At 35.1% G+C, this 26,559-nt stretch overlaps 1 protein-coding gene across 1 annotated transcript; it reads right to left on the bottom strand.

Annotated features, from left to right (window-relative positions):
- Positions 1 to 9,919: 9,919 nt before the first annotated feature.
- LOC115210253 lies at positions 9,920 to 26,052 on the bottom strand. Its single transcript, XM_036501865.1, has 4 exons — positions 25,940 to 26,052; positions 16,375 to 16,588; positions 10,233 to 13,619; positions 9,920 to 10,033 (listed from the first exon to the last, which is right to left on the bottom strand). The coding sequence occupies exons 2-3, from the start codon at positions 16,471 to 16,473 to the stop codon at positions 10,263 to 10,265; spliced, it is 3,456 nt and encodes a 1,151-aa protein (XP_036357758.1). The 5' UTR covers positions 16,474 to 16,588; positions 25,940 to 26,052; the 3' UTR covers positions 9,920 to 10,033; positions 10,233 to 10,262.
- Between the last annotated feature and the right edge of the window lie 507 nt (positions 26,053 to 26,559).

Here is a 26,559-nt window from a genome sequence, read left to right as displayed (position 1 = left end):
TCAATTGATTCAACTAAAAACAAAGAAAATTCTCCATGGCGGTATCCCAACATAACCACAGTCTAATGATTGAAACAAGTTAAAGATAAAAGATGTATAGGTTAAGCTTCTACTCAGCATCTACCAAATTCATTCATGAGGCATGAATCAGCCCAGGTCTATAGTAGAAGACACATGCCCCAGGTGACATGTAGTGCAACTGGACCCAAAACTACATGGTTGCAAAGCACACAGCTATGCCTGTTCCAAAGCAGTTTTTATTTATTTACTTCATAAATTAAGTCCACGTTTGAGTAAAACTAATTATTTATTGAACCTCGGGCAACTGGCATTGTTTCAATATGAACATATATATCTATTATTCATAGACAGTGGCTAGGAATGTTGACTAGTGGGAAATGTACTGTATTACAATCAATTATTGTATTAATGATTGGGAAACATCATGTTATACATATATATTTTAGATTATGTGGTATATGGTTAGTTTCATAAACACAAGATAAAAAAGTCTGAACTCCTAACTTGTTTTTGTTATTGTTATTAAAATATATTTTGTGACGAATTGTCTCATGTACAGTGAAGGTGTGTGGCTTAATGGTTAGGGTAATCAGCTCATGATCATGAGTTCAATTCCTGGCAGTGTGTTGTGTCCTTGAGCAAGACATTTTGTTTCATGTTGCTCCAGTCCACTCAGCTGTAATTCAAAGGGCCGGCTTTGTTACATTCTGTGTCACGCTTAAATCCTCCGGAGAACTACGTTAAGATGCATGTGTCTGTGGAGTGCTCAGCCACTTGCACGTTAATTTCACAAGCAGGTTGTTTCATTGATCGGAACTGGAACCCTCGTCGTCATAACTGATGGTGTGGAAGCACTCCATCGGTTACGACGACGAGGGTTCCGGTTGATCCGAATCAACGGAACAGCCTGCTCGTGAAATTAACGTGTAAGTGGCTGAGCACTCCACAGACACGTGCACCCTTAATGTAGTTCTCGGGGATATTCAGTGTGACACACAGAGTGACAAGGCCGGCCCTTTGAAATACGGGTACAACAGAAACAGGAAGTAAGAGTGAGAGAAAGTTGTGGTGAAGGAGTACAGCAGGGATCACCACCATCCCCTGCCGGAGCCTCGTGGAGCTTTAGGTGTTTTCGCTCAATAAACACTCACAACGCCCGGTCTGGGAATCGAAACCGCGATCCTATGACCGCGAGTCCGCTGCCCTAACCACTGGGCCATTGCGCCTCCTTCTGATGGTGTGCCAGTTATATCATGTACAGAGAAAGAAGGAAAGAGTGATAATAACACTGCCTGAGAAATGTGAGAAGAATTTCATTGCTGAGAAAGTCAATGAGCTCCTATATCCAGTGACTGCTATTATTTCATGCTAAAACAATGGATTAGATGATTTCGGAAACAAAACCGTACACATGAAATGGCAATTGTCACAATTCGATTGAGGTACGTGATGTTGATAAGCTGCGAAAATGCGAAATATCGGTATCCATCACTCCTGAATGGGATGGGAGACAAGTTGTCTCGCCTGTCTATGACTTCCAGGTGGTCTAACACCTAGTGTCATGAGGGAGTCACCCACCAGCCTCTATCTCAATGAACCGGCGAACAAACAAAACACATACATTGAGTGCCGCCTCGACTGGCTTCTGTGCCAGTGGCATGTAAAATGCACCAATCCGACCGTGGCCATTGCCAGCCTCGCCTGGCACCTGTGCGGGTGGCACGTAAAAAGCACCCACTACACTCATGGAGTGGTTGGCGTTAGGAAGGGCATCCAGCTGTAGAAACATTGCCAGATAAGACTGGAACCTGGTCGAATCGTCCAACCCGTGCTAGCATGGAGAGCGGACGTTAAACGATGATGATGATGATGAGTGTGTGTGGTCGATAATGCTTACAACACTAACGCTGCTTATATATATATATATATAAGAGTTAAAGCAGCTGGATAGATATTGTTTATATATACATATACAGTATATATATATATATATATATATTTATTTTATTTTGTTTCAGCTCATAAGCTGTGGCAATGCTGGGGCACATATATTTATATATATATATATATATATACAATATATATATATATATATATATATATTGTATATACAATATATAATATATATATACATATATGTGCCCCAACATTGCCACAGCTTGTGAGCTGAAACTAAATAAAATAATGGTTTTATCTCTAATTTAATATAATATAATATATTTTACTATAAAATTGGATTTAATCCTAAATCTGATTTTTCCCTGTAAGTTTGGATTTATTCCCTAATATTTTATAATTAATATATATATATATATAATATATATATATACATACATATATTGGGTTGGAACAAATGTCCATGCCATTTCTGAAGTAAAATTCAAAAATAATATTTGAATATATCTACATACCTTTATTCAACTACCTATGTCCAGGGTTGTTCCACTGCCATTCAATATCTTTGTTACGGTTAGTAAGGAGAGACACACAAATAAGAAAGAAGAAAGCAAAGGACCACTGATGCGGTCACAGGAGTGTGATGAAAGAACTCTGGCCGAAATAAGATTAAGTTTAATGTAAAAAATAAATAACACTGAAGCAAAGTAACACCAAATATACAGTGCATGTGTTTTTATTGGCTAAACTGGCAAAATGACCATTCCGAAATACAATATCTGTTTCAACACACGATTTCACATAAAAAATCTTGCACAGCAAATATATATATATATATATAATCAAAAATAAGGGTGAAAAAATTGAATATTAATATTAATATTAATATAATAAAAAATACGTATAGAGAAAATTATATCTTTATTATAGATCTCACTTTATAAAACCGACAATTGTTTCTATTGCATTATCATATATATATAGAGAGAGAGGAGGAGATCACATATAGAATTACTAATATTGTACGATGATGCATAACTAATAATGAACCACTTTAGATCATACTTAATGTTCCTATCTTTTAAATCCCAGATGCATTTACTAAGATTAGTAGATTTACTTTTGATTCAATTGCTACCAATATCCCTTGTAAATTTTTTGCTGTACTAAGTACGTATTTTCTATCTTCCAATAAGTATGGGAAATTATTTAATCGCCATATTATAAAGTTTTCCTATTCAACTACTAGAAATTTAACTAAGATTATATATATGTGTGTGTGTGCGTTAGTATGTATGTATTCTTGTATTCTTTTACTTGTTTCAGTCATTCCACTCCAGCCATGCTGGAACACCACCTTTAGTCAAGCAAGTCGACACCAGGACTTATGCTTTGTAAGCTTGTACATATTCTATCGGCCTCTGTTGCCGAACTACTAGGTTAAGGGGACGTAAACACAACAACATCAGTTGTCAAGCGATATATATATATATATATATATATATATCCTAAAATTTATATATCCTAAAATTACAGAATTTGTCCCTGGGCAGTTTAGCTTAATTCTAAAGCACTTGATCTTTCTGCTAAATATGAATAGTTTATCCTGTTTATGCTATAGTATTAGCATTATCTGGCGTTTGAGAATAAAATCAGTTCTGTATCTTTCAATATATCTCAACGCTTCTAAAGCAAACTTTGTTGACTTTCACCAAAAGCTGAATTTATGATATATATGTAAGATGTTACAGGGGGAATGGTTGGCGAAGCAGAAGTGACGGGTGACGGAAGAGTTGGAACGTAGCCGAACACCCCTTAGATGTTCGGTGAACCAGTTGGCCAGTCGGCGGCCCGCCTGACCTACATAAAGCATCCCACAGAGGTTGCATTTTATACAGTAAATGAGACCAGATGAAGTGCACGTAAAAGAATGTCTTATACGTACAGTTCGTTGGTTGGAGCCGGTGATAGCAGTGATGTTGGTGATGAAGAGGCAGGTGTTGCAGCGGGATCTGGAGCACGGGAAGGATCCATGGGGGGGGGGGGCTGAGGAGGAAGAGGTTCCAGGCTCGTTTGAAGGAGGACAATGGTGGGTTGGGGGAAAAGGGGCAGGTGGTGGGGTCGACCTGGAGACGACGGAAGGCCCGTAGTATCCTCCGACGAAGGGGTAGAGTGGAGGGGTGGAAAAGGAGGGTTGGTGAGAGGAAGGAGAGAGGGCGGTGGTGCGGTCGATTCGACGAGCGCAGGCAAGGGCGTTCTGGACCAGGGTCGTGGGGTATCCTCAATGCCTGAACAGGCGGGCCAGGTACTGTGACTGGGTCTCAAAATCCTGGTCACAGCTGCACAAGCGTCGGAGGCGGAGGAACTGGGAGTAGGGGATGGCCCGTTTGGTGTGGAAGGGATGGGAGGAGGAGAAGTCGAGGTAGAGGTGGGAATCCGTAGGTTTGAAGAAGGCGGAGGTGGTGAGAGAGTGGGAGGGGTGGCCAATGCTAAGAGAGATGTCGAGGAAGTTAACAGAGGTATTAGAGATAGTAGAAGTGAAATGGAGAGAAGGGTGGAAGTTAGAGAGGAAAGAGATGGAGTGACAGAGTTGTTCGCGGGAGAGGGAGGTGGCACCTATACAGTCGTTTATGTAGCGACCGTATAGCTCTGGGGTCGGCCCGGAGAACTGGGAGAATGCCTGGGCCTCAATGTAGCCAACGAAGAGGTTGGCGAAATTAGGGCCCATTCTCGTTCCCATCACGACCCCAGACATCTGTTGGTAGGTCTCCCCGGCGAACGTAAAGTAGTTGAGGGTGAGGATGAGCTCGGCCAGGCAAAGAAGGGTGGGGGTGCTGGGTGTGGGGTCAGGGCGTCGGTCGAGGAAGTATTGGAGGGTATATATGTATATATATATATATATATATATTTACAAATTAGAATTTTCTCTGATTTTTCAGATTTTTTGTATGCTAGACTACTGGTTTTAAATTGATATTAAAATTAATATTAATTTATCTCCCTCATTATTTAAATATTGAAATAAATACGTTCTCTAGTAGCAAGCACTAACCGCAGTGAATTATTTACTGCAGTTCTTCACTTCATGAATTTTTTAGCGTGCCGGAACTAAGACATTTGAAATTTTATCCCTAATGTAATCGGTAAAACTAAACACGTGTCTGTTTTGGCACAGAAAGCTGGGGTTAGTTTTTCAAATTGAATTTACACTGAACGATTGTACTGATGAGGCCACGGACATTTGAATTATGTAAGTAATTCTTTTGTTAAAGACCGAAACCGAGGTATGCAGTTAATTCTGTTTTTTATATAAATTTTCATCTGTCCTGCCCGCCAAATTTGGTTCTGGTGTTCGCTGAATTTTTCCTCTAGAGAACTTTCTTTGTAGTTTGATCGTTGATGATCTGTTTCTAGCATACGGCCGACTACCTAGCAGTCTTGCCCTGCCAATATACACATATATTAGAATTTTCTCTGATTTCTCAGATTTTTTGTATGCTAGACTACTGGTTTTAAATTGATATTAAAATTAATATTAATTTATCTCCCTCATTATTTAAATATTGATATATATATATATATATATGTATGTATGTATATATATATATATATATATATGTATATGTATGTATGTATATGTGTGTGTGTCTGTGTTGGTCCCCCCACCATAATTTGACAACCGATGTTGGTGTCTCCAAGTCCCCGTAACTTAGCGGTTTAGCAAAAGTGACCGATAGAATAAGTACAAGGCTTACAAAGAATAAACCTTGGGTCGACTAGTTCGACTGAAGGTGGTGCTCCAGCATGACCGCAGTCAAATAACTGAAACAAGTAAAAAGAATAAGAAAAAAGAATATATATATTTAATATATGTATATATATATAATAATAATAATAATATTAGGGAGTAAATCCAAACTTACAGGGGAAAATTAGATTTAGGATTAAATCTAATTTTATAGTATAAATATATATTATATTAAATTAGAGATAAAACTAGTACTAGGCAAATCAAACAGTGAAAATCATAAGCCAATACATAGAAATAAAATTAATTAAAAAATATATAAAAAATATAAAATATAAAAATCCAATTAAAATATTTAAATTAAAGTTAAAAATTAAAAGAATTAAAAAAAGAGTTCATTACAAAACCTCGCTAAGATAAGTATATATTTATATTTAAGATCTTTAAATTTTAATATTTATAAGTCTCATGGTATAATATTATTGTTTTTTTATATATATATCGTTGTTTATCCAATTATCGTAATTTTCTATATAATTATTAGATATTAACTTTAAGTTTATTCGTAAGAATTTACTTAGCGATAGATATGTTGTTTGATAGCAAGTATATGAGTTTGTATAAGTTAGATTCATGTATATACATGTATTAATAGCATTAATTGTAGTTTTAAATTTCTTATAATTATTATTTTAACTTATATATTGTCTTTTTAAATTGTTATTTGCTAGTTACATTATTCCCATTGATAAATATATTTATAGTATTTATTTGTTACTATATAACTACGAATTGATTATTTCTTTAAGTACTTTAAAGATAAGATTTTTGAAAGTTATTATTTAGCCAAAGAGATAAAGATAGTTAATTTACTATAGCGTTCGTTTAAGATGGTTTGTTTGTATTTTTGAAATTAGCTATTTCATCTTTAAATATGTAAAATTAATTTATTAGGTCTTATTATATGTGCATATATATTTATTTATAGAGATTATTTAGATCTTAATTATATATTTATATATTTATATACATTTATATATTTTCATTGATAATTTATATATTATTTAAATTTTATATTTTAATAATATGAATAATCATTTTTTTTGTAAAATATTTATGTAATTAGATATTGACTACTACTGATATTAGATTATTGGTGGGTTTCTTACCTTAAAAATTAAAATTAATATTTAACATTATAATCGTTGCTTTGACATAATCATAACCGTTAAGTTTCTAGTTTGATAATAGAGTTTTTTATAAGAAAATTTATTATATTATTTATTTCTTAAAAAATGTTGTTTAAATATTTTTGATTATTTATTAAAATATTACAATTAACCTGAAGATTGACTGTAACCATAACTCGAATTATTAATTGAATTTAAATTATTGTAATTCGAATTGGTTACGGGCATGAAATGATCGTAGTGTTTTTACTCTTTATCTTATTAAACTTTTAATACTTTTTGATAGTTTATAAAAAAAATAAATAAATATAAAAATATAAAAAATATTAAAAAATAAAAATTAAAATAAAATAAAATAAAAAATATAAATAAAAAAAATAATTAAATAAAATAATAATAAATATATATATATATTTATAATTTATAAGTTTAAATTATTAATTTAAATAATTTTTTTAATTTTTAACTTTAATTCAAATATTTTAATTGGATTTTTATATTTTATATTTTTATATATTTTTTAATTAATTTTATTTTTATGTATTGGCTTATGATTTTCACTGTTTGATTTGCCTAGTAATGGTTTTATCTCTAATTTAATATAATATATATATATATATATATATATATATATATATATTACTAACATAGGATAAAAAAAATTTTTCCAGAGAAAATTTCATCAAAAGTGGCAGCTTATTAAAATACCTTTAAAGGTGAGAATTATAAACAATTTATAAACAAGGGCAAAAGAAAAAAGATTTCTATGCTAATATGCTGAGAACAGGCTTTAAATCGTCAATCACCACTTTACAATATACATTCACTATAAATACACATTGTGCTGAAGTCGAGGGAAGCAAGCTAACAGAATTTTTTTTTAATTTGTTATTTCTATTTTGAATCAATTTCGGGATTAATCCGGTGTACTCATGACTCATACTTCTGCTTTTTTCCCCTAGGTGCTTGTAAATATTTCATTTATTTCTTACCGTATTTTCTACTGAAGAGGGGGAAAATCCATAGGATTAATCCTGAAATTGATTCAATATAGAAATAATGAATTTTTAAAAAAATTCTGTTAGCCTGCTTTCCTCGATTCCAGCACGACGTGTATTTATAGTGAATGTATATTGTAATGTGGTGATTGACGATTTAAAATCTGTTCTCAGCATATTGGCATAGAAATATTTTTTCTTTTGCCCTTGTTTATAAATTATATATATATATGTGTGTGTGTGTAATATATATGTGTATATATATATAATATATATAATACGCATATATATATATATATATATATATATATATATATATATATATATATATATATATATATACTAGCAGTATCGCCCAGCGTTGCTCGGGTTTGTAAGGGAAATAACTATAAAGCATTTTTAGAGAGTTATAGCCAAAAAATAGCAAAAAATGCATTAAAAATGGAAAAAAAATTATGGTAAATTTTTTTAATAATCGTTGACTCATCTTAGACATTTTTAGAGAGTTACTTCCCTTATATTTAAAAAAATATGCATTAAAATGTAAAAAAATTATGGTAAATTATTTTTAAAATCGTAGACTCATCGTAGACGCGTGCTAATACCTAGAATGGCTCGATATGAATCACGACTATAAGATACCCGGTTTTGGTTAAACTGCACCGCAAAATGTGGGAGTAGTTAGGAATCTAAATCAGAGTAGACAGACACACAACCTTTCTTTTATATATAAAGATAACCAGTTTTATGCATCGTAAAAATTGTTTCAGTTTATCTGCAAGAGCCTGTATGTGTGTGAGTGTGTTTGTGTGTGTGTGTGTGTGTGTTAATACAATAGGAACAATTGTCGGCTTTATAAGATGAGAGCTATAATAAAGAAGTAATTTTCTCCATACATATTTGTTGTTGTAGTAAATATTGATTGCCAACATAACATGGCAGTTCAGGTTTAGAACTAATGTTGCTGTAATTTAGCCCCAGGAGACATCGTCTCCAGCTGGCTATACGAAACGATCTGTGTCCTTATATTTTCGAACAAGGGAATCTAGCAGCACCAACTCAGCTCAAAACAATATCTGTGTATAGCGATTTCTGGGTTATTTCCCTTCATCAGCACAGCCGAGCAATTATTCTGTGCTGATGAAGAGAAATAACCCAGAAATCACGATACACATATTGCTTTGAGCAGAGTGGGGACGTTAGAAAATGTAAGGACACAGGCGCAGGAGTGGCTGTGTGGTAAGTAGATTGCTAACCAACCACATGGTTCCGGGTTCAGTCCCACTGCGTGGCATCTTGGGCAAGTGTCTTCTGCTATAGGCCAGGGCCGACCAATGCCTTGTGAGTGGATTTGGTAGACGGAAACTGAAAGAAGCCTGTCGTATATATGTATATATATATATATATATATATATATATATAATATATATATATGCCTGTGTGTGTTTGTGTGTCTGTGTTTGTCCCCCTAGCATTGCTTGACAACCGATGCTGGTGTGTTTACGTCCCCGTCACTTAGCGGTTCGGCAAAAGAGACCGATAGAATAAGTACTAGGCTTACAAAGAATAAGTCCTGGGGTCGATTTGCTCGACTAAAGGCGGTGCTCCAGCATGGCCGCAGTCAAATGACTGAAACAAGTAAAAGAGTAAAAGAGATCATGTCATATAGCCAGCTGGAGACGATATCTCCTGGAGCTAAATTACAGCAACATTCGTCCTACACCAGGACTGCCATGTTATGTTGGCAAACAATCTTTACTACTAAGTACTGTTGCTGAATATCTCACGTTGTGAGATTTGAAAATGGTAATTTTCTAATATTTTTTGTTGTCGAATACTCTGAATTTCTCGAAATTCTGCCAAAGGATATTTGGATTTACCTGTTATGCATGAGGATTTACCTGAGATATGTATTTTATTTACATTTACTGGTGCCTTATTGTTGAACTTTTGTAGCCCGATTCTTTTACTACTGAGTGCTTTATTGATATCTACCAGGATCTTTTAATCCTTTTTTCTTTTAACAGTGTGTGTGTGTGCGTGTGCGCGTCCGTGTGTGCGTGTGTGTGTACACATATTTATATATTTATTTCATCTATTATTCTGATGAAATATCTTTCGAATATTTTCCATTGATATCTGCACTTTCTTTGGTTCTTTGATATCCAAACTAAAACTAAACCATGGAGAATCTTTTCAGTTTGAAGGCCAGATTTTCCTAGTTAACTAAACAATTTGAAATTGTAATTAGAAATTACAATTCCGTTTTCATTTTGGTTTACAATTATATTTTCTTTTGACACATTCTACCAGTATACGAAGTTTCAAATTGTTTAGTTAACTAGGAAAATCTGGCCCTCAAACCGAAAAGATCCCTAATGGATTCTGTAAGAATGACTAACTTCCCATTTATTTCATTTTTGATTGTTTGTTTTTGTTTTTGTTAAATGATAAAATAGCGTAATATTTAATCGAATCGTCCTCATTATCAAGACATTTCATTCTTTTAATCTTTCTAGTATAGAAGAATGATCTTACGCAAGGAAGAATCTTCTCAACTCGAATGGCTTGTTTGATTGAATCTATTTGCCAGTTAAGTTCGTTTCTTGATTTAATAACTGAATAAGTATCATTTAACATTGCCGTCAGAAGATTTATAAAAATAATGACGCCTGTTATAAAATATAAGCAATATAATACTTTGTAAAGGTCAGTCAGTAAACTGACTTCATTCAGGGCATCTTTCAAATTATATTCAAATATTTCTTCCATTCCTAACAATAGATTAAACAGTGCAAAGATTGTTAACCAAGGGCTGTCGTCCTTAATTTTACCGGAACCATTTAACCAGATATGAAATAAAAGCGAAAAAGCTAATAAAACGCACGCGTACATGCCAAAAAACCTGAGAATGTCCCTTTCAATCATTTCTGATAGCACACGCCAAAAGTAATGCAATGGTTTAAAACCTCGTATAAAAGTTATGCCAAGAAGCCAACCATAGCATAAAACTACACCTAAACAAAAGTAGTAGTCTGGATCATTTGTCCATAGCTGAATAATCCATGCGATAGAAAGTACTGAATAAATGGACATTATTGTTGTTAATGCAAATTTTTTTTTTACATATTTTCTCAATTTTTTTAATTTATATCGAAAAGAATTTTTGTCTGCCGATGAGCATATCATATTGTTTTGATGATGATTTTTATCATCTTCTTCAGGCTCCTCATCACGTCCTTGATATCCTAAATAATTGCAGGTAGAACGGAACGAAGATATCAGACAGAAAATTAGGATTACAACTGGTTCACATAAGCTACAAATAATTATAGGGTTTAAGTTAATGTTCTCTGCTTCATCTATTCTATATTTCACCAGGCAATTGGCAGTATAAGTCAATAAGATCATATGTGAAAAATGCACTGCCATTGCCACGATACACAGATCATGATTCATTTTTTCGTATACCTCTGCAATATGTTTTAATGGTAAGATAGTGAAAAGTTCCCCAAGCGCTGGCTTAGTTTCCATATTAAGAAATATTTCAAAGGCGCTATTAGAAGGCATACTTGTATCAGAGTTTCTTTTAATGCTTTTGAAATACATATCATGGTTTAACAGGATTTGTGTCACATCAAAATACTTACGTTCGCCTATATCAAACTGCGTTACATATTTTAGTGTCATCAGTTTTTCTATAATGTCTTTAGCACATTTTATGAAAGCCAAACTAAACACACATAACTGTTTTTTGTTCTTCACTTCAAAAATTAATTTTCTGAAATCTTTGGAAGAAAATTTCAAGTTATTTTTAGAAGTAAAATGATCATGAAGTACGTCGAAAAATTCGAGACATTCACTGTTTTTGATGCAAATTTTAACTAAATGATGGAGGACAGTATTTTCTTTCTCTTTGTACTTTAATGTTAAATCAATATTGTGTTGAAGTAACCTTTCAAAGCAACATAAAAAACTATTTTCAATGGCTTTAAAAACTACAGTTTCTCCTTCATTATTCCTTTTGTTGAGGTCTGCTTTGTTCATTTTAAACTCATAAATATCAAGCATCTTCTGAAAGATTTCTGGTTGCTTTGCACGAATAGCTAGATGATATGGGGTATCACCATTTATATCAGATGTATTACAGTTCAAAATACGGCATTCCCAAATAACGCCTGGTGAGCTATATAGTGCAGCCACATGAAGGGCATTTCTTCCTTCCTTATCAGTATCATTTAAATTATCCCAAGAATGTCTGTTCATCACGTAATTAACTAAAAGCCTCATGACTTCAGCAGAAGTGTTTTTAGATTTTGCAGCAATATGCAAAATTGTTTCCCCATTGCAATTTTTAATATTAGCTTTTGCTCCTAATTTAAGAAACGCATTTATTGTTTCAAAACTTCCAGTCGAAACAGCTAAATGAAGCGCGGTTTCCTCATTATTATTTTGTTCATTAAGGAAATTTGGGTCCTTAAAACGGTCCACGATTGCATGATGCTTTCCTTGAGCGGCAATATGCAGTATTGTATTACCATCCTCATCTTTTATTTTCATATCTAATTTACGTTCTTCTAAAATCTCTAGTCCACTTAAATCTCCATTTTTTGCAATTTCAAACACAGGTGATCGAGTGTTAAATAGCATCTCCAACTCGGTGCTTCCATTAATAATTTTTTCCGTAATAATATGTATGAGACCTTGAAAACAGGCTTTATCTCTCTTAAGTAGTGCAAAGGACCAAATATCCTTGCCTTCCATATTCTTGAGATAGACTTCACAACCAAATTCTATCAGCATCCGAACTATATGCATCTGATCATTTTGTATTGCCAAAAACAAAGCTGTATCGCCTTTTGCATTTGTTACATTAAGGTCTGCCTTATTCTGGATTAAAAGTTGTAAGACATCTTCGTTACCTTTATTCGCTGCATAATGAATAGGATATTGCTGGTAGCAGTCAGGGGTGTTCACATCAATCAGAGATGAGGCAATTATCGATTCAACGATTTGACTGTAGCCGAAAGCTGATGCAAGATTAAGAGATGATATTAAATCTGATTTATGTTCATTTGTAAAATGTCCTAAAAGAATGTTGACACATTCAATGTATCCATAACGTACTGCCCAACGAAGTGCTGTACACCCATTAACGTTTTTTAAAAATGGGCAAGCACCCATTCTTATAAGCTCTTGAATTAGTAACTTTTGATCACCCCGTGTCGCCCACATTAACGCAGTTTCTTCCATCAAAGTTTTACTATCCACGGTAATTCCCTGCGATTTATAGAAATTTGTTAATTCACTAAAGCCTAAATAAGCAGCTAAATGGTAACATGTTGCTGTTCGGAATGATTTCCCTGGAATATTCATAAGAATTTCTTGTAGAATGATTTCCGGACGTTTTTCCTTTGGGAATTTGTCTAAGAAACATTTTGCCATATCTTTATCGTTTGATTCAGTTATATATTGTAATAAACTTTTCTCAATAATTCCTTCATTTCTAACTAGGTCATATTTCTTAAGCAAGATATATTCATCTAAATATTCAATTAGACACTTGATTGTTTCGATTTGGTTATCTTCCATAGCATATTGCAAGGCACGTTGTTTCAGAGAATCTGACTTATTTTCCAGGTATTCTTTAAGAAGTTCTACTGAGTCATCTCTTACTATCCTTCGCAATTCATCGGAAGACGTAGCTGATTGTTCTGACCAGTCAATGCCTTTGAATTGTTCAAAGTTATAAGCTTCTGGGACTCTCTGCAAAAAGTTTTATTTAAAAATAAATAAACAATATAAACAGTTGATGTCTGTATATAATTATTAATTGTACTACAATGTTTAAGATAAGAATAAAATTTTGCATAATAAAACACAGATTATTTAACATTTAACATTCCCAACAGGCATTTAAATTGAAAAATAAAATCTATAATGATAAAAATGTAATTCTGTCTGTCCATCTGGGACCCTTGTAGTTCATTCTACATTTGCTCTACATAAACATATACCTTTTTGGAATCAGGATGATCCCGGAATTGAAAATCGGTCCTTCATTTGGTTCTTGAACATCTAGCATTGGGATCTGATTTAAAAGCATTTGGGTTGCTATTACTAGCATGTAAAGCTTGGATGATTCCCGCCATCTTGGTTAGCATTTGTCAAATGACGTCACAGATCAAGGGAGAAATAAATGACATTTGCTTCGTTAATTTTACGTCGTAATAAGAACTTTGGGATTAACTGACCAACAGTTGGAATTCAACTTGGGGCTGGGAGAATAGAATGATTACATTACTGAATTAATTCTCATCTATCCATAACCTCTGATTAAACACCACCATGTAGTCATTATAGACGTATTATAGTGAATGTCATTTAGCTGTCTTTAGTTTTGAGTCGCAGGCGCAATTAGTTCTCCGCAAGAGCTAGCTTAAAAGTCTGTATGGAGTGTGGCTTTTTAGCTAGTTAAAAATAAATTAAATGTTTCTTTTAGGACAGCTTAGAAAAACAACACTTGCTGGAACATTATAACAGATTACAGGAAATTGGCAGTAATTCTACATAAACCTAAATTATTTTTAGGATTCTTGGAAAGGATATAACAAAACTGTTTGTAGTTGTCTTCTAGAGACCAAGGTGAATCTGAGCACTAGTTCCCAAAAAGACACCAATCATACTGATTTTTTTTCTATTTGCATGAAACGATTAGCTGTGCATGCTCGTTTCATTTGCTTTGGTCAAAGCAGTGAGAGTTAAATATCTTGTTTAGGAACAGTGAGGGAATCTTGATATCCACACAAACCTCCGATTCTCCCGCCAAAAAGGAATTAATGCCAAACTTGGCATCCAATATTATTTGAATTTAAGAAACTTTAGGCATTTATTTCGACGCGCTATCACTTACTCACGCCCGTTCACTCACGACCGTCAATTATAATCCTTTCTATTATAAGCACAAAGCATGAAATTTTGGGGGAAATGGGGGCAGAGACTAGTCGATTTCATCAACCCCAGTACTTGAGTGGTCCTTATTTCATCGACCTCGAAAGAATGAATGTGAAGTTACCCTCGGTGGAATTTGAACTCAGAAGGGAAAGACAGACGAAACGCCATTAAGCATTTTGTCCAGTGTGCTAACAATTCTACCAGTTCGCCGCCTTGATGACAATAATAATAATAATAATAATAATAATAATAATAATAATAATAACAATGCCGATGACGATGATGATGATGATGATGCCTTTTCAAGTCACTGGAGTTCTCTCTCCCAGTCTGCTTGAAGTTGACAGTACATCTCACGAATTGGTGGTCCACGTTGCTAACTATCTGAATCTGTGGAGAGCTTATACTAATCCTATCTGCTAACCTAACGAAATTTGATATACGTGGAGTTCAAATTCCGCTGAGGTTGACTTTGCGTACTGGGATCGATCTGATCAACTGGCCGCTCCACCAAAATTTCGGTACCTTGTGCCTATAGTAGAAAAGGATATTGTTGTTAATTACCATATCAGCTTTTGTTGGATGATCAAAGGTGTTCTAGCCGTGACTATCCAATCTATTTTCAGAACTGCCTTTTCCACTGAGTCTTTGGTGGTGGTGGCGGCGGCGGTGGTGGTGGCGGTTTTGGTTGTGGTGGTTGTGGTGGTGGTGGTGGCGGTGGTGGTTGTGGTGGTGGTTGTGGTGGTGGCGGTGGTGGTTGTGGTGGTGGTTGTGGTGGCGGCGGCGGTGGTGGTGGCGGTGGTGGTGGTGGTGGCGGCGGTAGTGGTGGCGGTGGCGGTGGTGGCGGTGGTGGCGGTAGTGGTGGCGGTGGTGGTGGTGGTGGTGGTGGCGGTGGCGGTGGTGGTGTAGCCCCAGGCTAATCCCTTGTAGTTCATGACATTTTGTGTAGTGTACTGTTTTTTGTATTAGAGTTATTGAAAGAGCCTCCATGCAGTTGATCGCCCATTTCCAGCCAAGCCTCCTTCGAATAACATCCTGCTAAATTAGTTTCAAATTGTGACACAAGACCAGAAATTTCGGAGTAAGGCGTTAAGTTGATTACATCGATCCCAATCTCTTTACTAAATCTAATCGATACTGCTCTAAGTTTTCGTTTCAATATGACCCTCCACCGGTTGTTAATAATAACTCCTTGAATACTTATTTTTTCAACCCCGAAAATGAAAGGCAAAGTCGATCCCGGCAACATTTGATCTTAGAACGTAAAGTCTGAAGAAATGCCGTTAAGCATATTTTCCGACGCGGTAAGAATTCTGCCAAGTCGCCGCCTTACCATCTTAACAAATTAAAAAACCAAATAATAATTTATTGCTATTCATGTCAGGCCCAGACGTGAATAATGTTCTTAATACAATAATGGGAAAGACAAAAATAAATAAAGATAGATAGATAGATAGATAAATAGATAGATAGATAGATAGATAGATAGATAGATAGATAGATAGATAGATAGATAGATAGATAGATAGATAGATAGATAGATAGATAAAGGAGTAGAATTACTAACCTGGGGGATATTTCCTATGACTATTCGATCTTCAAGTTCATCTATGTTAGAAACAACGGGAAACATTTCATCCGGCTCAAAAGCTTGGTCACCAGACATTGCGGCTTTGTGATTTGTTTATAGTCAATCTATTCTTAGTTCAATGAGCAACATCTGAATGATTCTCTTATTAGCAGTAGTCACGAATGGCACTCACCAACATATTGATATTCTCCTAGAAAACAAAATAAGAAGTAAGAAAAACCCTTCATAACAGATGTTAATTCATTAAGTCAGTGATTTTTCTTCTTTTTCTAAAATTATTCGCAAATACGGTATATAATGCTTAATATTGTCTATTTTATAAGTATTAGCTATTAACTTCATTCCTTTCTGCCTTTCTTACCTTTCTCTCTATTATATATATATATTTTAAATATTTCTGATTATATTTTAGATATTTCAATTAACCTGAAGATTGACTGTAACCATAACTCGAATTATTACGAATTGTACAGCCATGAAACAATCGTAGTGTTTTACTCTTTATCTTTTATTAAACTTTTAATACTTTTGATATATATTTAAAATAATATAAATTAAATTAATTTTATGTATTGGCTTATGTTTTTCATTGTTTGATTTGCCTAATAGTGGTTTTATCTCTAATTTAATATAATATAATATAATATATTTATACTATAAAATTGGATTTAATCCTAAATCTGATTTTTCCCTGTAAGTTTGGATTTATTCCCTAATATTTTATTATATATATATATATTATATATATATATATATATATATATATATATACTTTATTTAAAGCAGCAGAAAATTCTACAAAACCTGTTACTCTGAGTTTTGCGTTGCCGTTCATCGGACAGTTTTTGCTAGAATATATATATATATTATTACTACTACTATTATTTCTGCCTGTTCGGGATAAACTCTACCGGCACGGAAGTGCAGTCAGACGGGCCTGCCTGAGGTGCGCCCAGGACGACGAAACCGTTCTGCACGCACTCGTCCAGTGCCCGAGTATTGCTGAACTATGGGCTTATGTCGAACAGCTACTGTTGCGTATAGGAGGGATCCAGCTATCAGCTGAATCCATAGTGAGGATTGCCCCACCGACCTCCTTTAATCGGGAGGGCAAGGCAGTTTTCCTTTGTCTAGTGGCTGTAGCGAAAGAGGTGATATGGTGGACTCGTTTGAAAGGGCTAAGGTCAGACACTTTCCTCTTTGGCCAAGGCCTCATCAACTTTTTCGAGTTTCACTTGAAAAGGAAGATGAGAGTAGAGAGGGAAGTGCTGTCTCGTAGCAAGTTTATTGAAAGGTGGGTGAATGTCGCAAGAATGGCCAGTATAAACGGACTAATTCTGAGGATACACCTGTGAAAAATTAAAAGGAAATATAAAAGAAGAAAGGGTCTCTCTACCTCCCTTTTGACCAGGTTCCCATGGCTTTTATGGGTTTTCCCACCAGTAACCTTTCGAAGCGCCTCCCCCCTATTGGGAGTTTTAATTGTTACTTACATTTCGTTGTTATCCTGCTTTTGTATACGGACTTTTTTCAAACGGACAAAACCCTTTGTAACTTTCATCCTGTGTTTTGTCCCTTTATGTTTAATTGATTTTTGTTAGCCCTTGTGGCCAATAAACGAATTAATTATTATTATTATTATTATTATTATTATTAATTTTTATTATAAACGGTAAAATTAATTAATCAATTAATAATTAATAATTTTACCAAGTAGTTCGGTATGTTAAAAGAATCATTATTGGTAACCTTATACAAAAATTCTATAATTATAAGCCTAATTATAATTAGGGTTTAGCAAAATTGCTTCACCTCATACCGAAATTTAGAAATAGCAGTTAAATACTATTTCACTACCATAAGATATCTCCCAGACAGCAATACTCCCAACTCACGCAGGTAAAGAGAAAAAATAACGAATCCACCATTTTTTATGAGGTAGGACCGCCTTTGGCAGTAATTACAGCTTGAATTCTATGAGGTATGGATTCATACAAAGTTTGAATTGTTTCCAAAAGAATTTTTGTCCAGCCTTCAGCTAAAACAGTAACCAGTTCTTGTGCTGATGGTGGAGGATATCGACTCCTTACTTGTTTTTCTAAATTGCATCATAAATGTTCAATAATATTGAGATCTGGGGACTATGGTGGCCAGATGTTCCTCGAATGTTCCTCGTACCATTCACTAACAACTTTAGCTGTGTTTATTGGTGCATTATCATCTTAAAAGATTGCGTTTCCCTCCGGAAACAGTTCCGCAACCATAGGATGAATATCATCAGATAAAATGCTTAAATAGTCTTGACTATTAATTCTGCCATGATGAGAAACCATTGGGCCAGCGGATTTCCAAGATATAATCCCACAGATCCTCCTCCATGTTTGACAGTTGGAAGAAGGCAGTCTGGTTCGAATACTTCTTTTGACTGTCTCCACATGTATACTCGGCCGTGGTTGGAAATAAGGTAAAGGATGGCTTGTCCGAGAAAATAACATTCTTCTACTGCTCTAGGGACCAATTCTGTAGGTTTTTACTCCACTCTGAAGGCTTTACAACCTTTGATTTTGAAAGTAGTGGTTTTCTGATAGCAGACCTCCCGTGAATCCGGCTTTGTACAACTCCGGTGAACAGTTTTGAGAAGAACTGGGTTCTCGAGGAGGTCATTAATCTCTGCAGTAATTTTAGGAGCTGTACTTTTGTGATCCTTTCTAACAATTCACATAAGAGTCCGATGGTCCCTATCTGAAAGTTTTGGTTTCCTTCCGGATTTTTGTTTCGGGGAGGAGATTTTTCCCTCTTTCTCAAAGGCTATCATTACTTTCGAGACAGCACTTCTTGATACACCAAGCATTTTGGCTGTTTTCGTTACGCTAGCGCCTGCCATATGAACACCAACAATTTGACCTCTTTGAAAGTCTGATAGATCTAACATTTTAATTAATTTTAATTACCTTTTTCTGATGATATCTGAAAAGAAACAGCAATTGTAGCAAGACATATTAAGCAACACTAATAATAAATCAAAAATATAAAAATAAACAAGCTTCGACGGTTTTACAGATATTTCAAAATTACGATGTTATGATGCCAGGTGTTTCCATTATTTTGTCCAAGCCCTGAAAATAGAAGGGAATGAATTTCCTATACAGAACAAAAGTTAGCGCTCATTAAATAGAGCTAAAGGAATATAAAGTAATAAAGGTTTCAATGAAAAGGCAACTTTCGAGATATTGACAACCCAAAAAAACGTTTATTTTCCTCTATATATAGTCTATTCAAATAACAAACAATTAAAAAAAAAAACAGAGAAAAAAAAGAAAAACGCAATATATTAATTTGACGCTCGGTGAAAGGAGAGAGTTGTTAACGTTTCGAGCATAGCTCTTCGTCGGAAACAAGAAGGTTCAAAGAGAAAGAAAGAAAAATAAGGAAAAATCGCCAACAGTTCACGTGCGGTTATGTGTTTGTGTGTGTGTGTGTGTGTGCATGTGTCTGTGTGTAACGGCATTATTGGTTGAGAAATCGAAAGTAACGATGAATTTTGGATGATGATGATGATGCATTGAAGATATGAATGAATACTCTCTTTACTCTTTTACTTGTTTCAGTCATTTGACTGCGGCCATGCTGGAGCACCGCCTTTAGTCAAGCAAATCGACCCCGGGACTTATTCTTTGTAAGTCCAGTACTTATTCTATCGGTCTCTTTTGCCGAACCGCTAAGTGACGGGGACGTAAACACACCAGCATCGGTTGTCAAGCAATGCTAGGGGGACAAACACAGACACACAAACACACACATACATATATATATATATATATATATATATATATACATATATACGACAGGCTTCTTTCAGTTTCCGTCTACCAAATCCACTCACAAGGCATTGGTCGGCCCGGGGCTATAGCAGAAGACACTTGCCCAAGATGCCATGCAGTGGGACTGAACCCGGAACCATGTGATTGGTTAGCAAGCTACTTACTACACAGCCACTCCTGCGCCTACTGGAGAACAATATTAATTATGAAGATTGTAATATATCTGGTTGTTTTAATGTCACTACACTATAAAGTAAATGACGGTATCTTGTCGTTTGTTTGTGTATACACATGTTAGTAGTTTGTTGCAATAAAAATACTTTCTAGTTCCATGGATTCTTTGCGTGTGAGAGTTAACTTCAGTGCCTGATGCTAGATAGATAGATAGATAGATAGATAGATATGTTTCTTTATTAGCCACACGGGGCTGCACACAGACAGGACAAAATTACAAAGTAGAGCTTTTCTTTTGGGGGTAAAAGAAGGGGGTTTGGTTTTCAATCAAAAGGGATCATAAATGGAAAGAAAGAGGACAAAAAAGGGGGGGATAAAATAAAATTTAAAAAAAAAAAGGGAGGTGAGGAAAAAAAGGGGAAAGGAAAAAAAATTGATCAATAGGGATCAGTATCACAGAAATGTCAATATGAAGTGATAGATAGGTAGATAGGTAGATAGAGATAGAGAGAGAGAGAGAGAGAGAGATGTCTGTATTGTCAAGCAGAGAGCTTAAGCAGTGCATTGTCCTTCTCTTCTCCATTCAGAGCTATGACCAAAGAGACTGACCAAACCCACTAACCTAATATAAAGGATTGACCTTTCCACGACTAGAGGAGGTCTCAGAGGTCAAGTCATCCTCATCAATCTCCAAGTGCAGAGAGAAAACAAAACAACGGAAAACAGTATAACAATTAATAAGCATGTGGATTTTGAATCCTCTAAGCAGTATAGCTGGTCCCTAGATCACTTTTCCTCAAAGATAATATGTCCGAGACAGAGTATCAATACAAGGAAAAATTTCAGGATTGTACACTAAGCGAAAATTGAAAAACGCTCAAAATTGTGAAAGTGTAAAGTTACTGGTGGATGTGATGCAAGGCCAAGAAAAATCATGGGTTATATATGTGTGTGTGTTTATATGTATGTATGTATGTATGTTTGTATGTATGTATATGAATGTTTACTCATTACTCTTTTACTTGTTTCAGTCATTTGACTGCGGCCATGCTGGAGCACCGCCTTTAGTCGAGCAAATCGACCCCGGGACTTATTCTTTGTAAGCCCAGTACTTACTCTATCGGTCTCTTTTGCCGAACCGCTAAGTGACGGGGACGTAAACACACCAGCATCGGTTGTCAAGCAATGCTAGGGGGACAAACACAGACACACACACACATACATATATATATATATATACATATATACGACAGGCTTCTTTCAGTTTCCGTCTACCAAATCCACTCACAAGGCATTGGTCGACCCGGGGCTATAGCAGAAGACACTTGCCCAAGATGCCACGCAGCGGGACTGAACCCGGAACCATGTGGTTGGTTAGCAAGCTACTTACCACACAGCCACTCCTGCGCCTGTATACTTTTAATTGGTAACTCAAGTCTGACAACCCCAAAATTTCATAAAAACCGGTAAACGTTTAAAAGTTTTTATTCTTTACAGATTGTCTTAACACATTTAATAGTGTACATGTTTTTTTAGCCTTTTTTAGGCCCTTTAACCCTTTAGTATTTAAACCGGCCATATCCGGCCAAAATAGCTAATCTGTTTTATGTTCAAACTGACCAGATCCAGGCTCTCACACCTACCCTACAATGTTACACCATCAACATCTTTTAGATATGAGATAATGATGATTAATTCAATCAATGGAATCAATAGGCATACGTTTGATTGATAATTACACAAAGGGTTAAAATGAAAACTATAAAATCAGCATTTTTAAACTCTAAAGCGAAAAACAATTATACTTTTCGGGTTCCAAAGCCCTTTAAAAGGAAAAAAAAAACTGATTTTATAGTTTTGGTTCTTTTTAAGCCTTTAGTGTTTAAACCAGCCAAAACCCGTTATATCTAATTCCCGTTACTGAATTCTCATAGCTTTGAGTTAATATGAGGGCTTTTCTTCCAGAAATCACAGAATTGTATTTTCTTTCAGAAAGCACAGAACTGGGGGAAAAGTAAAATTAACTGAGGCGGATGTCAACAGAGAAAATATTGACTTCTATAAAGTGGAAAAAAGAAATGGAAAGAAAAAAGTTGGTAAATATTTCGGTGTGAACGCAAATAGCCGCTGCGTGATTGCAGGGCATACTAGAAATAGATGCTAAATCTTTCCTTTTACGCGTGATTTTGATGTCATTGTAAAATAACCTGGAAAACAAGAAAAAAAAAGTCCATTGGTGGGAAACTTCGAGGTCCCCACCACCCCTCCCACCTTTCTTTTCCGGGAAAAGGGGGCTTGCGGCGGGTTTGGCGCTCAGATACGTTGAATGCACTCGAAAAAATTTGAGGGAAAAAATTATTCCACATCAAAGTACGAAATATTTACCGAAAGAATAAGATCTTGTACTGACAATACCTGCATTTTAATTAATTCAAATTAATGTGCTTCATTTTGAAAAGTGGCAAAATTTTTGTTGGTTGCCATCTGGGATAATTTTACAAACAAATCAAACAAATAAGACGCATTATTAATTCAATTTTAGTGTTTATCCATCAAGCTATAGCCGTTACACCTGTTAATTAAATTTACCTGCCCATACCTGCCAGCCTCGCCTGGCCCCCGTGCCGGTGGCACGTAAAAAGCACCATCCGTCTGTGGCCGTTTGCCAGCTCCATCTGGCACCTGTGCGGGTGGCACGTAAAAAGCACCCACTACACTCACGGAGTGGTTGGCGTTAGGAAGGGCATCCAGCCGTAGAAACACTGCCAGATCAGACTGGGCCTGATGCAGCCTTCTGGCTTCACAGACCCCAGTTGAACCGTCCAACCCATGCTAGCATGGAAAGCAGATGCTAAATGATGATGATGATGATGATGATGATGATAAAAGTCAAATTTACTCAGCAAAATTAGCTAAAATTGCATACCAATAAACCAGTGGTATATAATGCATCCACAGACAAAATTTCAAATCTGTATGTAAAAAATTTACAAAGTCACAAGCAAATATTATGGACACCCCTCTTGAACCTGAATAATTCAAAATAACATGAACAAATAAGCATTACATGAACATTGAAGATATGAACACTAAAGATTCTTAGTGTGTTACACACACACAATAAGAATCCATAAATATGAAAAAAATGAACTCGTATATTTGTCAATAGAGTGGGTAAATTCATTGAAATATACAATATTATATATCCTTTACGGCTGATCTTACCAATCGATTTCGCACTAGGGGTTCAACGGAGTGTTAGGTAACAGTCCGATTATGTAACCATGTGCTCTTCAGAGATGGCAGTTATGGAATGAAATAAGGTGACTGCTCTCTATTGTTGGAGATGGACAGACGAATAGGGTTTGCGGTTGCGAGGCGACAAGTGTTTTCTGGAAAACAGTACATGGGTAATGTGTATTTATGTTAGGGTTGGTGTTCTTATAGAAATGGAATGTATGTATGTATATATATATATATTTATATATGTATATGTATCAGAGCAAGGGATTGGAAAAATATTGGTTTCTGATTCATTCACAAAGACAACATAAGCATTTTTAAAACTCATTAAAAACTAAACAAAATATTATATCTACTCAAGGCACACAAATCTCTGTAAAATAAATATTTTCAATTACAATTTATTTTGTTTATTTTGACTGCAAAATTACATCAAAATAACAGTCAATGTACAGACAAATCAGAAACTAAAAAAATATATTGGTCGATGGACTGTAAAAGGGTCACATTTGATAGTAAAGATCAAGAACCACCAACAACATAAAAAGTGAAAAATTAAAATGCAAGAAAACAATGAAGCAAAAATATAAAATGACTTTGATGTCAAAACAGACCACATTACATAGAACAGCAGAAAAATTCATATTGTGGTTGATGTTATAAAAAAATACAATTATTTTATAACTGACGTTACTATATCAAAAGACATCAATATTGCCCACCACCAACACCATAAAGAAAATCGATAAATTCTCGGAACTTGGGTTTCGATTAAGCTGATTTCTGAGTATTTCTGGTACTTATTTTATCTGTTTCTTTATTACCCACAAGGGGCTAAACATAGAGGGGACAAACAAGGACAAACAAACGGATTAAGTCGATTACATCGACCCCCAGTGCGTAACTGGTACTTAATTTATCGACCCCGAAGGGATGAAAGGCAAAGTCGACCTCGGCAGAATTTGAACTCAGAACGTAACGGCAGACGAAATACGGCTACGCATTTCTCCCGGCGTGCTAATGGTTCTGCCAGCTCGCCGCCTTTCTGGTACTTATTTTAGTGAGTCAATTGTGATGATAGGCATAGTCCCTTTCCATGGAATTTGAACCTAGAAGTTTCGGAGATGAAACTAATTATAGTGATTTAGTTTAGTGTTCTACCGTTTATTTTGTTTTCTTTATTTATTTATCTTATTGGTCATTGAGCCTGATATATTTTTAGAGAAAGGGAAATAAGGATTTGCGACTCTATAGTCTTTCCCAAGTCTAAAACTTATTATTCCCCCTCAGCTCCTATCATCCAGTTCTTTTAAATATTGATTTCGGATTTGTGAATCTTTGTGATTTGTGAACCCTTTAGTGTCACAATTTTAAGGAAGATGTTATAGTTGATTACATTTATCCAATGCTTACTGGTATTTCATTATATCAACCACCACAGATATTAAAATCAGAATGGAGAAAAACACAAGTAAATACAGCAAGGCACTGTCACTGTTGTTCGACTGATTCTGTTAATCCATCACCTTTTGATGGCATAGTACAGCATATCTTAGAAGACAAATAATAGCTATAGAACAAAAATAAGAGTTGGATAGCCCCAAGTCAGCTTCGTTCGAGAAAACATGTGATTTAAAAGTAGCTGGCTGAATGACTAAATGTGGTCCATAGATCTTTTGCCTCGGATTCAATACCTTGCTTCCTTTTAAACTGATATTATATTGCATAATCAGTGGTTAATCGTGTAAGGTGCAATATGATATGTCCAATATATACGCATGTAGATTACGCTGATGGACATAACAGAGGCAGATTAAGTGGATGCGGCGAAAGCGCGACGGTTTCTCTAACTAGCATAATGTTTAGTGGGTAGGTGAGCTGATGAGTTTAATGATGCTACACTTTTTGTGTTCTTTTTATGCTGGGTGGATGGACCGAGCGGGAGATATTGTATTTAAGATGGTGTTATAATAAAGTTATGAAATACTATGGTTGTGTATTAGATGTTTGATGGTGATTATATATGGTGTAGGAGCAATTGTGAACATTGGAGCTTACAGCAGCAATAACCTGTGCCCCTCGTATGTCTAGGCGCTCGTTAGATTTTAGTTTTTTTTTTTCTTTTCTTTTTGTGAATTTAACGACAAGTGTAGATGTAAACTGTCGGTGAACCAAATTTGCATCTCTGTTTCGTTTCCTGTTTGGAATTACATCATTTCGCTTACACTCCTAGTGTCAAAGGGAAATAGTAAATCGATCAGATCTTATCAAGGTGAAAAAATAAAACTCGTAGCAATACTCACTTATATTGATGGTTGTCTTGTAGTGATGCTTCAGTGATGGTTAGTTTCTCCGAACCATATAAAATGTACAGCTTTTGTGGTGATGATCTTTCTGAACAATCTTAATGAATGAATTGATACATGTGGTAAATTCATTATTTATATCGTTACTGCTGTTGGTTTAAAAAGAACTTACCTAGAAACAGTCATGCTTGACTTGTTGCTTATTCATTCGTAAGCAGCATCAAAAAGAAAATACAAATCTCCTTATATTACATAAACATGCATATTTCTATCACATGTCTCTATCGATTGAATACTTAACCGATATACAGAAAAAAAGAGGTTTGGATTAAAAAGGAATTTTTTTAAATCGTTAAAATTTTTTCTCTGAAATACGATAACAAGAATCGGTTGATTGACATGTATTGAAGGTATAGCAGTTGTGACGTTCATACTGTTCATGATGTCAATAGTAACATACCGTAAATCCTCGAGTATAATCCGCATTTTTTCCCCAAAATTTAACGGCCAAAACCCCTAGTGCGTATTATACACGAGGTTAAATGAAAATATTTTCTAAGCAATGTTCGAGTCTCTGTTTGCTGTCCGGCAATGTTTATTCAGACGCATTTTGTGAT

Source organism: Octopus sinensis, linkage group LG4, assembly GCF_006345805.1.
Source record: "Octopus sinensis linkage group LG4, ASM634580v1, whole genome shotgun sequence".
In the NCBI taxonomy this organism is placed as follows: domain Eukaryota; kingdom Metazoa; phylum Mollusca; class Cephalopoda; order Octopoda; family Octopodidae; genus Octopus; species Octopus sinensis.
This window is presented reverse-complemented; position numbering and strand designations above follow the sequence as displayed.

Excerpts from the sequence above, each read along its gene's own strand:
- LOC115210253 (XM_036501865.1), bottom strand. The coding sequence starts at position 16,473 with ATGTCTGGTGACCAAGCTTTTGAGCCGGATGAAATGTTTCCCGTTGTT. Across the intron at positions 13,620-16,374 it reads TCATAGGAAATATCCCCCAG|AGAGTCCCAGAAGCTTATAA; the intron begins GTTAGTAATTCT and ends AACTTTTTGCAG.